The 14311-nt window shown below is 36.8% G+C and overlaps 1 protein-coding gene across 3 annotated transcripts in view; it reads left to right on the top strand.

Annotated features, from left to right (window-relative positions):
- Positions 1 to 14311, top strand: part of DENND5A (DENN domain containing 5A) — a 155299-nt gene that overhangs the window by 79819 nt on the left and 61169 nt on the right. For all 3 annotated transcript variants that reach the window (XM_077113953.1, XM_077113954.1, XM_077113955.1), the window contains exons 2-4: positions 6056 to 6127; positions 6876 to 6985; positions 8793 to 9450. In XM_077113953.1, coding sequence (XP_076970068.1) covers positions 6056 to 6127; positions 6876 to 6985; positions 8793 to 9450 — 840 coding nt within the window. The remainder of the gene's footprint in view (positions 1 to 6055; positions 6128 to 6875; positions 6986 to 8792; positions 9451 to 14311) is intronic.

Below are 14311 nucleotides of genomic sequence, written 5' to 3'. Positions count from 1 at the left end.
GTGGTGACAGAGGGCATCCTTGTTTCATTCTGGATCTTAGGAGGCTTTCCATCTCTCACAGCTGAATACAGTGCTGGCCATGGGCTTTTCATATATGCATGCCCTTTGTCATACTGAGGAAGTTTCCTTCAATTCCTTCCTTTTGAAGTATTTTTATCAGAAAAGAATGCTGAGTTTTGTTGAATGCTTTTTCAGCGTCGATTGAGATGATCATGTGATTTTTCCCTATCGATTTGTTAATATACTGTATTATATTGATTTTCTTGTGTTGAACCACCTTTGCATTCCTGGTATAAACCCCACTTGCTCATGGTGTTTAATTCTTTTAATGTGCCCTTGAATTCGATCTGCTAGTATTTTGTTGAGAACTTTTGCATCTGTATTCATTAGGGAGATTGGTCTGTAGTTTTCCTTTCTTATAGCATCTTTACCTAGTTTTAGTATTAGAGTGATGTTAGCTTTGTGAAATGAATTTAGGTAGCGTTCCTTTTTCCTCAGTTTTTTTTTTTTTTTTTGAAGTTTTGAGTAGGATTGATGTTAGTTCTTTTTGAAATGTTTGATAAAATTCCCCTGTGAAGCCATCTGGTCCTGGGCTTTTCTTTGTCAGAAGAATTTTGATGACTGACTGATTTTCTTTACCTTTTGATTGATTTGTTGAGATCTTCTGTTTCTTCTCGAGTCAGTGTAGCTTTTTCCTCTGTTTTTAGGAATTTGTCCAGTTTCACCTAAGTTGTCTAGTTTGTTGGTGTTTAGTTCTTCATTGTATCCTCTTATGGTTTTTTAAATTTCTTCAGGGTCCGTGGTAGTGATCCCCGTCTCGTTCTGATTTTGTTTATTTTCATCCTCTCTCTTTTTTTTCTTTGTCAGCCTTGCTAGTGATCTATCGATTTTATTGATTTTCCCAAGGAACCAACTTTTGGTTTTATTGATTCTATTGTTTTTTTGTTTGCCAATTGATTAATTCTGCTTTAATCTTTGTTATTTCTTTTCTTCTATTTTCTTTAGGGTTAGTTTGCTGTTCTTTCTCTAGTTCTTCCAGGTTAGCAGTTAGGGCCTCAATTTTTGCACTTGCTTCTTTTTTTAAAAGAAGCATTTAGGGTAATAAATTTCCCTCTCAGCTGTGCCTTTGCCATGTCCCTAAAGTTTAAATATATGGTATTGTCAGTTTTCATTTGTCTCCAGATAATTACCAGTTTCCCTAGCAATTGCTTCTTTGAGCCACTGGTTCTTTAAGAATGCATTATTTAATCTCCCTATATTTGTGAAAGTTGTGATTCTTTGGTGGTTATTGATTTCCAGCTTCATGCCATTATGATCAGAGAATATGCATTGCATAATTTCAATGTTTTTAAATTTATAAAGACCTATTTTGTATCTCAGCATATGATGTATCCTGTAGAGTGTTTCGTAAGCACTAGAGAGGAATGTGTATTCTGGTGTTTAGGTGTGTAATGATTTAAATATGTCTGTTAGGTCTAATTCGTTTATCAGATTGTTTAAGTTCTTTGTTTCCTTGCTGATCCTCTATCTGGTTGTCCTATCTATAGAGGAGAGTAGTTTATTGAAGTCTCCCACCATTATTGTGGAAACGTCTATTGCTTCCTTCAGTTTTGCCAGTGCTTAACTCGTATACCTTGGAGCTCTTTGATTGGGATTATAAACATTTATGATTGTTCTTTCTTCTTGGTGAATTGTCCCTTTTATTAATATGTATTGTCATTCTTCGTTTATATGACTTCTTTACATTTAAAGTCTATTTCATCTGATATTAGTATAGCTACTCCTGCTTTCTTTTGGTTATAGCTTGCTTGGAGCACCTTTTTCCATCCTTTTACTTTCAATCTATTTGTATCCTTGGGTCTAAGATGAGTCTCTTGTAAATCACGTATAGATGGACCATATTTTAAAATCCATTCCGCCAGTGAGTATCTTTTAATGGGTGAGGTTAGTCTGTTAACATTCAAAGTTATTACTCTAAGGGCATTTCTTGAATCTAGCATCTTATCCTTTGAAGTTCATTTGGCAGATCTATATATTCTTTTTTCTTTCTCTCTTTTCATCCTTTAAGTTACCCTTACTGGTACTGTTCAATTTGGTGTGCCCTCTTCCAGACCTCCATCTCCTGTCTTTTTTATTTTTTTTAACCTACAGAACTCCTGTTAGTATTTCTTGGAGGGTCATCTCTTGTTGAGAAATTCTCTCAGTATTTGTTTGTCTGTGAAAATTTTAATCTTCCCCTCAGTTTTCAAGAACAATTTGACTGGGTACAGAATTCTTGGCTGGAAGTCTTTCTCTTTCACGATCTTAAATACATCATATCACTACCTTCTCACCTCCATAGTACCTGTTGAGTAGTCCAAACTTTTCCTAATTTGTTTCTCTTTTATTTAGTAGATTGCTTTTCTCTTTCCACTTTCAGAATTTTCTGCTTCTCTTCAACATTTAACAGACTGGTTAGTATGTGCCTTCAAGTAGGCCTATTTGGATTTATTCTATTTGGGGTTCATTGGGGTTCTTTGATTTTCATATTTATGTCTTTTATAAGTTTTGGGGACGTTTTGTCCCATTATTTCTTCAACTAATCTTTCTAGCCCTTACTCAACTTTTCTCCTTCTGGAAAAGTGATGATTCTTATGTTTATGTGCTTTGAGTTGTCCATCATTTCCTTGAGATCCAATTTAAATTTTCCCATCATTTTTGCCATTTGTTTTTTTTGTGTGTGTGTTCAAAATCAGTTGTCCTGCCCTCTAGTTCATTTATTCTTTTTTCTATCTCTTCAAATATGCTCCTGTTTTTCTCTAGTATATTTTTTATTTAGTCTACAGTATCGTTTATGTCTGTAATATCTGCTACTTTTCTATTTATTCTTTCAAATTCTTCTTTATGATCTTCTGATGTCTTCTTGATCCCTTTTATGTCATAGACCAGCCCATTGATTTTATAAACATCTTTGTATGAAGATCTTTGAATAGTTATTCCAAAGTCAGTGTCTCCTCTGGTGTTTTTAGTCGTTAGGCTGCTCTATTTCTGTCTGCATCTTGATATGCTTTGTGATTCTCCATTGCCTTTGAGGCAGGTGATTATCTTGATAGATTTACTTTGGAAGTTGGTTTCCCTCAGTAGGGTAAGGTTTTGTATTTGTGGGACAGGTGGGTACTATGCTGGTGCCCGTGGGATGGTGGTACTATGCTGGTACCCGGGAGTATGGGGTACGGTATGCAGGTTTGTGGAGTGGTGGTGCAGGGGCCATGGGGGCAGGGGGCAGTTTGGGCAGGCCTTGAAGTGCAGGAATAAGAAGTGGTGTGGTCATTGCATAGGCAGGAGGAGGCGGGAAACAGATGAGGGAGAGCTGTACAAGTGTGTGGGGTGCCCTGGGCAGGGTATGTGCTGGAGGGGGGCCCAGGGAGTGGGAGGGCATGCTGTGGGTGCCTGGGAGCGGGTGAGGGGGCAGGGCACAGGGGGCGGGGCACGGTGGGTGGGGTTCAGGTGTGGGGGCACAGGTGCATAGATTCCTGTGGGAGGGGGGCAAGGGGCTAGGCATTTTGGGCCAGAGCAGGGAGTGTGTGTGCTGGGGCAGGGGGTTTGTGATGCGTGTGGCATGGATGTGCAGGTAGGGTTGTGCAGGGTGCTGGGACAGCAGGGTGAGAGTGTGCACATGGCATGGGGTGTGTGGGGTAGGGTTCAGGGGTTTTGAGGGCAGGGAGTGCAGTGTATGCATGTGTAGGAAGTGGGGGCAGGGCTTGCATGTGCCTGTCCCATGTTGGGGTATGAGGAGTGGGTGCTTGGGTCCCTGGGGGTGGGGGGTATGGGACTCAGGTGTGTGGGCCACAGGTGTGGGTACAGGTCGTGGGGGTCAGGGGACATACAGTGTGGCCATGTGTGTGAGTGTGGCAGCATGCGTAGGTGTCATGCATTCTGGGTTGATTTACTTCCTAGTCCCCTCCTCCCAGTCCTTGCACTACTCGGGGCACCCTGCCTCTGTTTGGAAAGGGGCATGTTAGGCTCTTTGCACTAGGTGGATGGTCTTCAGTTCTCTGCATCTCAGTTCCACAACTTTTTCAACCAGGACATTCCTATGTAGTCTAGAAGACCCCTTTCATGTCATTTACACCGTGGAATCACTGTCCTGGTCATTTCTTCTGTCACTTCTATAGCTGTTCCTTGGAGCTGGGGTAAACTTGGCTTATCCTATTCTGCCATCTTCCTGAAAGCCCTTTTGCTTCATTCTTCACCTCACCGTTTAAAATTCTCATCCTTTTTTCCAGGGGCACCTCTCAGCCATCTTAGGAAAACATCTTTCTTCAAAGGCTTTCATGTAGGGTAGTGGTAGCTGCCATGATTCCTGTGCATGTTCAAGTATGTCATAGGTTTTACAAAGAGGATTTTCTAGCCTAATAAGGAAGAAATTGACAAGTGAAGAGGTTTAAGAGGAAGAAGTAGTTTCTTCTCTCAGAACTGAATGCAGTTTAAAAATACATTCTGAGAATCTCAGACTTTAGAGTTCATTATGTCAGCTGTTTGCTGCTTAATTATTTTGTATAGTAAGTACAGGCTTACCATGTTATGCTCTTTGCAGGTGTTGCTGAGACTAGCTCAACATAAACCATAGGGCTTTGTTCCTGTAGCTGTTACCAGCTGACTACTGATTTTTGCCAGTCTTCTTTAGTGAATAGTATCAAAATATTTTGAAAGATGGGGGAAAAAAGTTTCAGAAGAACCAATTTGGAAAGAGGAAGCTGGAAGTGAAAGGAATTGAAATTGTGGGACTTGATTTATTAGCAGAAAGAGGTTGAGTCTTGTCAGAAGTTGAAAAATAATGAATAAATAAGGGGGCTTCCTCTGCTGAAGATGGAGAAAAGCTGAGAGAAAATGGAAGAGAGGGTTTTGGTTATAAAAGCACTGATTTTCTGACTGAAATTGTTGGTTTCTGGGGCAGGCCTCCTTATTTATTCATTATTTTTCAACTTCTGACAAGACTCAACCTCTTTCTGCTAATAAATCAAGTCCCACAATTTCAATTCCTTTCACTTCCAGCTTCCTCTTTCCAAATTGGTTCTTCTGAAACTTTTTTCCCTAGGGGCAGGTGCCCTAGGATTTTTATAAACTCTTCTATTTCTTAGAAACTTTTGAGATGCTGTGGGATGATTCAGGGTGAAGTATTATCTGACTTTAGGCTTATCATAATTCTGTGATGGTAAAGAACGCATCTTCCTTAATAACTACCCAGCCTCTTTGGGTTCCAAACTACCTCAGAAAACTATAGTTGGAATAGAATTTGTTCTTTTAATCAGAGTACAGAAACTAGATCCTGTGCAAGTGTGCTGTGAATGGTTAGACTACATTGATTGAAAATCTGGAGACTCCCAGATAATAACCTCCCATGAAATGATTGTTTGTGTATGTTCTTTTCCTTGTATTCATCAGTTCTTTGAAGGTAGGTGCTTTGTCTGGTGCCCCTCTATCCTTCACAGTACCTGAAGCCCTTCTCTTACAAGGTTATTTAGTAAATAGGTATAAAATTCAATTGAATTGTCCTTGATCTTGTATGTATTTATATATATATAATACTATATATAAAATATGTGTAAAATATTTTTGTTGACATCTTCACAAACATACTTCCCATATATTTTTCAATGTCACATGCTAATTTTTTAAAAAATGTTTTGGTGTGTTTAGTTTGTTAGGAAAACAGATATTTGAGGGAGTATGCTTTCAGGATAAAGCATTAGTGACTTAATAGTAATTTGATATCTGTTGAGTTCTTTATCCTGTTGACTCTTTTATAACGTTTTTCAAATTATGAGTTGTGACCATTAGTAGTACCAGTATTTTTTTTGGCTTAATGAGAGTAGAAAAAATAAAAAATGTGTTACCCATAGTAAAGTAAGTATTGTTTTGTGAAGTTTTTGTTTTAGATACATTTATATTTACACATACATGTATGTGTTTATTGGTTCATGATGTAAAATGTATTTTTTACTGGAGTCATGGTCAAACAAGTTTGAATAATGCTGCTTTGTTGTAATACTCTGTTATTTCATTTATCATATAGCATTATGCCAGTACATACAGGCTTCTAAAGCCAGGGATGGTGCCAGCCCTTTCATTTCAAGTGCGACTGAAGGTAAAAACAAAATGAAGCAATTGAGAACAACCAAAGCTTTCTGGTGGTTCTTACATGTTTCTCCAGTGGTATTTTTGTACTCTTTGACCTTCTGAACTTTTTATACCTATTTTGACCAATAGGTTTTCCAGATTTGCATCTCTCTAGGTGGTGGGGTCTTAGATTCTTCTTCTCTTCACTTTAATTTTATTTCTGTATATTCTAATGTATTTCAGAGAGGGAAGGGGGGAAACAATGGAGAATTTCAGAAATTTCAAATGATTCTGAATTGATAAAACAGCACATTAGATTTACCTTAAATTCTTCTTCCTTAATGTTTTTGTATCTTTTAGTCTTTTTGTATTTTTTAGAGATCACAGAAATGCATAATTTATTCTGAATTCTCAATAATTCTTCTGTGATGTCATTGATTAACTTTAAGCAAACTGATGTGGCTTTCAGGAAAAAGAAAGATGACTGTAATCCTCTCCCTTCTCTCCCAAGAAAATTAACCATTCAGTTTTAGTAATAATTTTATTTTTAAGGAAAGCAAAGACAGCTAGTGGTGTCCAATATTAACCATGCTAAACTTTTTCAGCTTCTTTACTGACCTAATAATTCTAATGCCTTTCCTATTCTTAGATAGGAGGCATACTAACCCTCTTGCCTTCATTTTTGTACCTGGCTGGCTTGCCAAGCTCACACATTCATTACTCTGTGACTTAAAGGGATTTTGTGGAGATGATTTGCTTCATTCTTTTTCTTTCAGGAGAAAATTTTGAGCAGACACCACTGAGACGAACGTTCAAGTCTAAGGTTCTAGCCCGATATCCTGAGAATGTAGAATGGAATCCCTTTGACCAAGATGCAGTGGGAATGGTTGGTATTTGTTTGTTATAAGTTTACAGAGTAATTTATAGTAGGAGTTCAGACTGATAGCAGTGGTCCCATCAAATGGCATGATGTGGTCCTTTGAAGTAGGGGTTCATGATTCTGTATATAATATATTACATATAGGTAATGTAATAAATATTCAGAATATACAAAATATGTTAGAAGTCACATGCTTCTATTGTGTCAAATAAAATACATAGCATTAGGTCAGTAAACTATTTTTTGTGGTAATGAGCTATACTGACTGTTTATACCATTTGAGATTACATGATGAGTGAGATTTAAAGCAGTTTTCATTCATTCTGTGTTGTATGTGACTAATATGACAAAATGGGTTTTTTTGTTTTCATCGTAATTAGAGATAGCATGGCATTTTAAGTCTCATGTAGAAGAATGCTACTATGAAAGAGAACCTTCATTGAGTAGTAATCTTACACTAGGAACTCTGGTAAGTGTTTTATACGAGTTAACTCATTTAATCCTCACAACTCCCCTTGAGGTACTATGAGGTAGGTAATATTAAGTGCCTGTGTACATACATATAAAACCCCCCACCCCACCCCCACAGATATTTTATAGATTAGAAAACTAAGATTTTTTCCAAAGAATTTAAGTAATATGTTCAAAGTCACATGGCTAATGAGTAGTTGAGCTGGAGTTTGAAACCTGTAATCTGACTCCAGAGCCTGTGCTCTTAGCCATATTTTTGTACTGTCTCTCATATTTTTAATGGCATTGTATAGTTTTTAGAATATTTGAATCAGGATATCTTGTTTAGTGCACATAATAATCATGTGAAGTGAGTGGAGTAAACTCTATTATCTACATTTCACAGTTGAGAACACTGAGGCTTAGAGAGCATCAGGGTTTTCTGCTTTTTTTTTAGCATCGCATTTCTGACTCCTAGTTCAGTGCTTATTTTGTTTTAGCATGCTGTATTCTAGAAACACCAAGGCTTTGGGGAATCAAGTTCAAAGCTAATAGATATAATGTAGGTTTTTGTTTTACCCAGGCTACTGATATTTTATTTGTATAGCCAGGATTATATAAAACTGAAAAATGTGGGACTGATTGATTCAGGTCAGTTTGATTAATTAATTAAGTTTTTAATTAATTAATTAAACTTTTTTTCATGCAACTTATCTGAATTAAAGTGAAAAAAGTACATCTTTATCATGATTTTGCATCTCCTTGCTTTATATGAAATGAATACCATTTTTGATATGAAAAGAGGTTTTGTTAATGATAGAATTTTGTGAGCTGATAGAGTTTAAAACTATTTGCGTTTGTTTTATTTTTTGACACAAATTTGCGTCTCTCATTTTTAGATATACTTTTAGCATCTCCTAATACATACTTTATTTTCTATCAAGTTGTCATGATTAATCACCTATTTCCAAAATTCTTTAAGCTCTCTTTTTCCTCTGTATCCTTGTGCATTCTCTTCAGTGTCCCTGAAATGTTCTTTCCCTTGTCTACTTGTTGAGTTCTAGCATGATCTATTCTGTGAAGTTTATCTGATGTTCCCAGGCTGAACTGACTGCTCAGTGTTCTCCTAACACTTTGTGTATTCTTCTTTATGGTCCTGATGAATTTGAAATATGATTTTATTTACTTGTGTATCTTGCATTAGAATGGGAGATGTTTAGGGCAGGTATTTTACTGTGTTGATGTTGCTATTCCAAACACCCAGCATTGTTGATGCTCTGTGAATGAATAGTGATGATGGTGTTCTGAAAAGAGGATCAGCAGTGAGAGTTCTCACTGCTTATTTCCTTGTTGTCTTTTGCAGCTTTGCATGCCCAAAGGGCTGGCATTCAAGACCCAGGCTGATCCCAGGGAGCCCCAGTTCCATGCCTTTATTATCACAAGAGAGGATGGCTCTCGGACATTTGGGTTTGCTCTCACATTTTATGAGGAGGTGACTAGCAAGCAGATCTGCAGTGCAATGCAGACTCTCTACCACATGCACAATGCTGAGTATGATGTCCTACATGCTCCCCCTGCTGATGGTCGAGACCAGAGTGGCATGGAGGATGGTGAAGGCGTTCCTGGGACCAAATTGCAGCGCTTCAACTCCTACGACATTAGCCGGGATACTCTCTACGTCTCTAAGTGCATCTGCCTCATCACACCCATGTCCTTCATGAAGGCATGTAGAAGTGTGCTGGAGCAACTGTACCAGGCAGTCACTTCACCTCAGCCTCCTCCTCTTCCTCTTGAGAGCTACATATATAATGTACTCTATGAGGTACCACTTCCACCTCCTGGCCGGTCCTTGAAGTTTTCTGGGGTCTATGGGCCAATAATCTGCCAGAGACCAAGCACCAATGAACTTCCTCTATTCGACTTTCCTGTCAAAGAGGTCTTTGAACTGCTTGGGGTGGAGAATGTGTTTCAGCTTTTTACTTGTGCTCTTCTGGAGTTTCAAATATTACTCTACTCACAGCGTAAGTCAGTGTTTATTAGCGCTCTTTGCCTGCATAGTATTCTCCCTTTCTTCCATATTCAGACATAGTAAGGCTACTGTAAAGGTCAGAGCTGTTAGAAGTTGAGCACAACCCAGGTACTTTGCAAGTAGATGGTAGATAGCAAACTGATGGAACCTAAGAGGGTTAATATCTCTAAAGGCCTTCTGCTGGGTAGATACACCAATCTGAGATAACCTTGTCTCCTGATTGTGTCCCTTCTGACTGATACTGAAAAGCTGAGCAGGTGGGTGCACGGGTGGTTCAGTGGTAGAATGCTCACCTTCCATACCAGAGACCTGGGTTCAATTCCCAAACCGTGCACCAAAAAAAAAAAAAAGAGGGGCAGGTGGTAATGGTTACGGGAAGTTAACTTTCCATCAGTTCTGTTCTCTCATTCTTCAGAATTACTTTTCTGTCCTTTATTCAGCTTGACAGTAAAATTAGGATTCACAAATTATGATTATCCTTTCATATATTTGAGAAAACATGAAGATGTTTTACTTCTTTCTGTTGTTTGTTTGTTATAACTGAAGTGTTTTTATAAGGAATAGTGTAATTCATTGAGACCACCAGATCTGGACAGTATGGTAAGGTGGATCAGAAGGAAACAGATGCTTATTAAATGAGCCACAAAGTAACACAAAATTCATTCATTCAATAAATATTGAGTACCTACTGTGTGCTGGACATTGTTCCAAGTTCTTAAAACACTGTAGTGGACCAAACAGGTAAATACCCTTGCTATAATGGAATTTGTGTTTTAGTGGGGAAAGAGAGATGGTAAAATAAGTTAATAAAATATATGGTATGTAAAGTGGTAATAAGGTCTATAGAGAAAAATAAAACAGGGGTGTGGGGTAACAATTTTAAATAGTGATTAGCTTAGGCCTCTCTAAATGAGCCATGTTAATATCTATGGAAAAAAATTCCAGGCAAAGACAAATATAAAGATATATTCCAGGCAAAAGGAGTATAAAGATTCTAATACAAGAATGTGCTTAACCATGTCAGAGACCCGGGTTCGATTTCCGGTGCCTGCCCATGCAAAAAAAAAAAAAAAATATGCTTAGGATGCTCAAGAGCAGTGTGGAAGCTGATATGGATGGAATGGAGTGAGTGAGCAGGAATGTGGTGGGCGATGGTTTTAGAGCCTTAACCAGGAGGCCAGACTATATAGGGTCTTGGAGGCCATTGTAAGACTTAGGGAAGAATCACAAGAAGAATTGTAAACCCCTCCACAAACTCACCAATTGTTAATATTTTGCCATATTTGCCTTATTATCGCTTCTGTGCATGTGTAAACATAACTGAACCATTGAGTTATTGCAGATGTCATATCCTGTGACCCCTAAGTAATTCAGCTTTTATTTCCTAAGAACAGGAACATTGTTTTACATAACTATAATATGATTATCAAATTCAAGAACTTTAACACAATACTGTATTTCAGTTATCTCTATTGCCCAATAATGTCTATTACAATAATTGTTTTCTTTCCATTTCTGATTCAGAATCCAGTTCTGTAACATGAATTCTTTTAGTAGTTAATTCCTAAACCTTTATTTGGCTTTCATTATTTTGTAGAATATTTCTCAGTTTGGATATTTCCTCTTGATTAGGTTCAGATTATAAATTTTTTTTGGCTGGGTTATTGCAGAAGTGGCAATGTGCTTTCCTTAGTGCCTTATGTCAGGAGGCACATAGTGTTGATTTTTCCATTAGGAAGTGCATGATGTCAGTTTATTCCATTTTTGGTAATGTTAATTTTAATTTCATCACTAGGTTAAGGTGCTGTCTGCCAGGTTTCTTCATTGTAAAGTTATCATTTTTGCCTTTTCAATTAATAATTTGTGGGGTGATGCTTTGAGACTCTGAATATCCTGTTCCTCTTCAAAATTTTACCTAATTTGTGTTTGTTTGTTTTTTTGGATAGCAAGGAGTTTATTAAAAGAAAAGGAGGTAGGGTTTTTTTTGTGTGTCTTTTTTCTTTTGTGATTAATGCTTTTTTTTCCTTCCTTAGTAGAGAAATTGTAGGTTTACAAAACAGTCGTGCATAAAATATAGGATTCCCATATACCACCCTATTATTAACGCCTAGCACGGGTGTGGAACATTTGTTACAATTAATGATAGCACACTTTTATAATTGTACTATTAACTATGGGCCATGGTTTAACTCAGAGTTCATTGTTTGGTTAATGTAATTCCATAGATTTTTTTTTAAACTAATTGTTGTATTAACCATTGAAGATAATACTCTGAATCAGTTATTGCTATGGTGTTGCAAAATGTTGATTTTCTGATTTTATTATTCTTTATACATTTATTGGTTGGCATTCTACTATAGGGAAGAACTTTACATTCTCTCTTGTTTGTTTATTGTCATATGATTAATAGATTTTAATTTCATTCAGTGGGTTATAATCCATTATTGTAATTATTTATTTTGATGCTGAAATTCTAGACGTGGCAAGTGGGCATAGGAAGATTTTGGGCAGAGAAATGGTGTTTAAATTCCACAAAGGCAGCCATTTTTGCCTTTTGTTCACTGATATATTCCAAGTACTAAAATAGTATCTGGAACAGAATATGTGCTCACTGAATGTTTGTTGAATGAATGAATATATCCCCAAAGGGAGGGTTGAGGAAAGCAGAGTCCAGTTAGGAGGGCATTGTAATAATTCGGATGAGAGATGATGTTGGCTAGAACTGAGATGGTTACGATAAAGAGGTATGAAACGATTGAATTATTCTTATGTAGAAGAAAACTCTCTGGCACTTCGAAAACATGCTATCATCAGTCACATTTAGTGTTACCTGTTGTTATGTCCTGCATTCTCAAATGGAAAAGAGGTGTTATTTAGGGAAAATGAATGCAGACTAAATTGTTAGACTCTGAAAGTGTTACCTTTTAGATGATTGAACTGGCAGTTGTAAGCAGCATTTCCTTTATTTGTGTAGGTCATTTTATTTACTACTGAATAATATTTGCTCTTTGGGCCATATAAAGACATGTATATTTAAATAGAATAATTTTTAGTGGTTGTTTTAAAATTACATATAGAACAGAAGCTCTTTATCTTGATATGTTCTAGTAGGATAGTTGGTTGAAGAATTGAAAAATCGGTTAAGTCTGGGAATCCTGAAAATGAAACTTAAATCCATTAAACATTTAAAGAGTCCAGGTATTTCCCTTGGTGATGTTTCACAAATCAGATTTCTGTGTACTTTTTCTTGCATAAAACCCATAATGTATTAACTAGGATTTCCAGTTATTATTTTTTTTTTTAAGTGGAGGAGGAATTTAAAGAACCCTTGTGGAAGAATCTGAGTGTAGCTTTCTAGAGTTTAAAAATTTTCTTTAGTTTTTTGCACATAGTTGCCTCACAGTGTGCTTAATTCATTTATAGTATTTTTAATGACTTTGTGTTACTGAGTCTTTTCAAAACATTCAATTTTGTTTTCATAGAAACAACTGTTTCTCTTGTCTGAATTTTTAACCATTTATATACTTAATATTTGGTTAAATTATATCAATAAGTTTGGGAACAAATTAACTGACTCTTGTTAAACATACAGTTCAATGAGTGAGAACAATGTATGCTTTACTGAGAAAATGGGAAAGTCTGTTAATATAGTGAGTTGGTTAGATGGAGGTTGATAAGTAATCTTTTATTGTATTTTGAAAATACTATAGTCTTTTATTACAGAAATAATATTTGCTTTTTATTACAGAATTGTTTGCTTAAGGTAAAAATATCAATACAATTCCAAAGGAAATGAAATGAAATCTCCTGCTCTCTCCCTCCTGTCATAGTCCCAGAGATAAAATTTCTTGTAGTGTCCCTAATAAAAATAAGTTTTTAAACAAATAAATATGTGTACAAACAATGCAGAGAATGTTGGAAAATTCCCCTTCTCTTTGTCCTAGAATCCTACCCTTAAGAAGTAATCACTGCCAAGGAACAATCTCATAATTTTTTTTATGACAGCTTATAATTCAGTTTTTAAAAAATTTTTACAAATAAAACCAGTCAACATATAACATGAACATTCTTATGTATGAACATTCCATACTTGCTGTGCGTTCAGTGGTTCACAATATCATCACATAGTTATATGTTCATCACCATGATTGTTTCTCAGAACATTTATATCACTGCAGAAAAAGAAATAAAAGGAAAAAAAGAAAAACTCATACATACCATACCCCTTACCCCTCCGGCTCATTGACCACTAGTATTTCCCTCTACCCAATTTATTTTAACATTTGTTCCCCCTATTATTTATTTATTTTTACTCCATATTTTTTACTCATCTGTCCATACCGTAGATAAAAGGAGCATCAGAACAAGGTTTTCACAATCGCACAGTCACTTTGTGAAAGCTATTTCATTATACAATCATTTTCAAGAAACATGGCTACTGGAACACAGCTCTACTGTTTCAGGCACTTTCTTCTAGCCCCTCTAATACACCTTAAACTAAAAAGGGGTTCTGTATATAATGTGTATGAATAACCTCCAGGGTAACCTTTCGACCCTATTTGAAATCTCTCAGCCACTGACACTTTATTTTGTCTCATTTCTCTCTTCCCCCTTTCAGTCGAGAAGGTTTTCTCAGTCCCTTGATGCTGAGTCCCAGCTTATTCTAGGGTTTTTGTCCCACATTGCCAGGGAGGTTTACATCCCTGGGAGTCATGTCCCACGTGAAGAGGGGGAAGGGCAGTGCGTTTGCTTGCCATGTTGGCTGAGAGAGAGGCCATTTCTGAGCAACAGAAGAGGTTCTCTGGGGGTGACTCTTAGGCCTAATTTTAAGGAGGCTTAGCCTGTCCTTTGTA

Source organism: Tamandua tetradactyla, chromosome 8 (genome assembly GCF_023851605.1).
Source record: "Tamandua tetradactyla isolate mTamTet1 chromosome 8, mTamTet1.pri, whole genome shotgun sequence".
Classification (NCBI taxonomy): Eukaryota; Metazoa; Chordata; class Mammalia; order Pilosa; family Myrmecophagidae; genus Tamandua; species Tamandua tetradactyla.
Note: the sequence above shows the minus strand (reverse complement) of the source record. Positions and strands in the feature narration are given on the sequence as shown.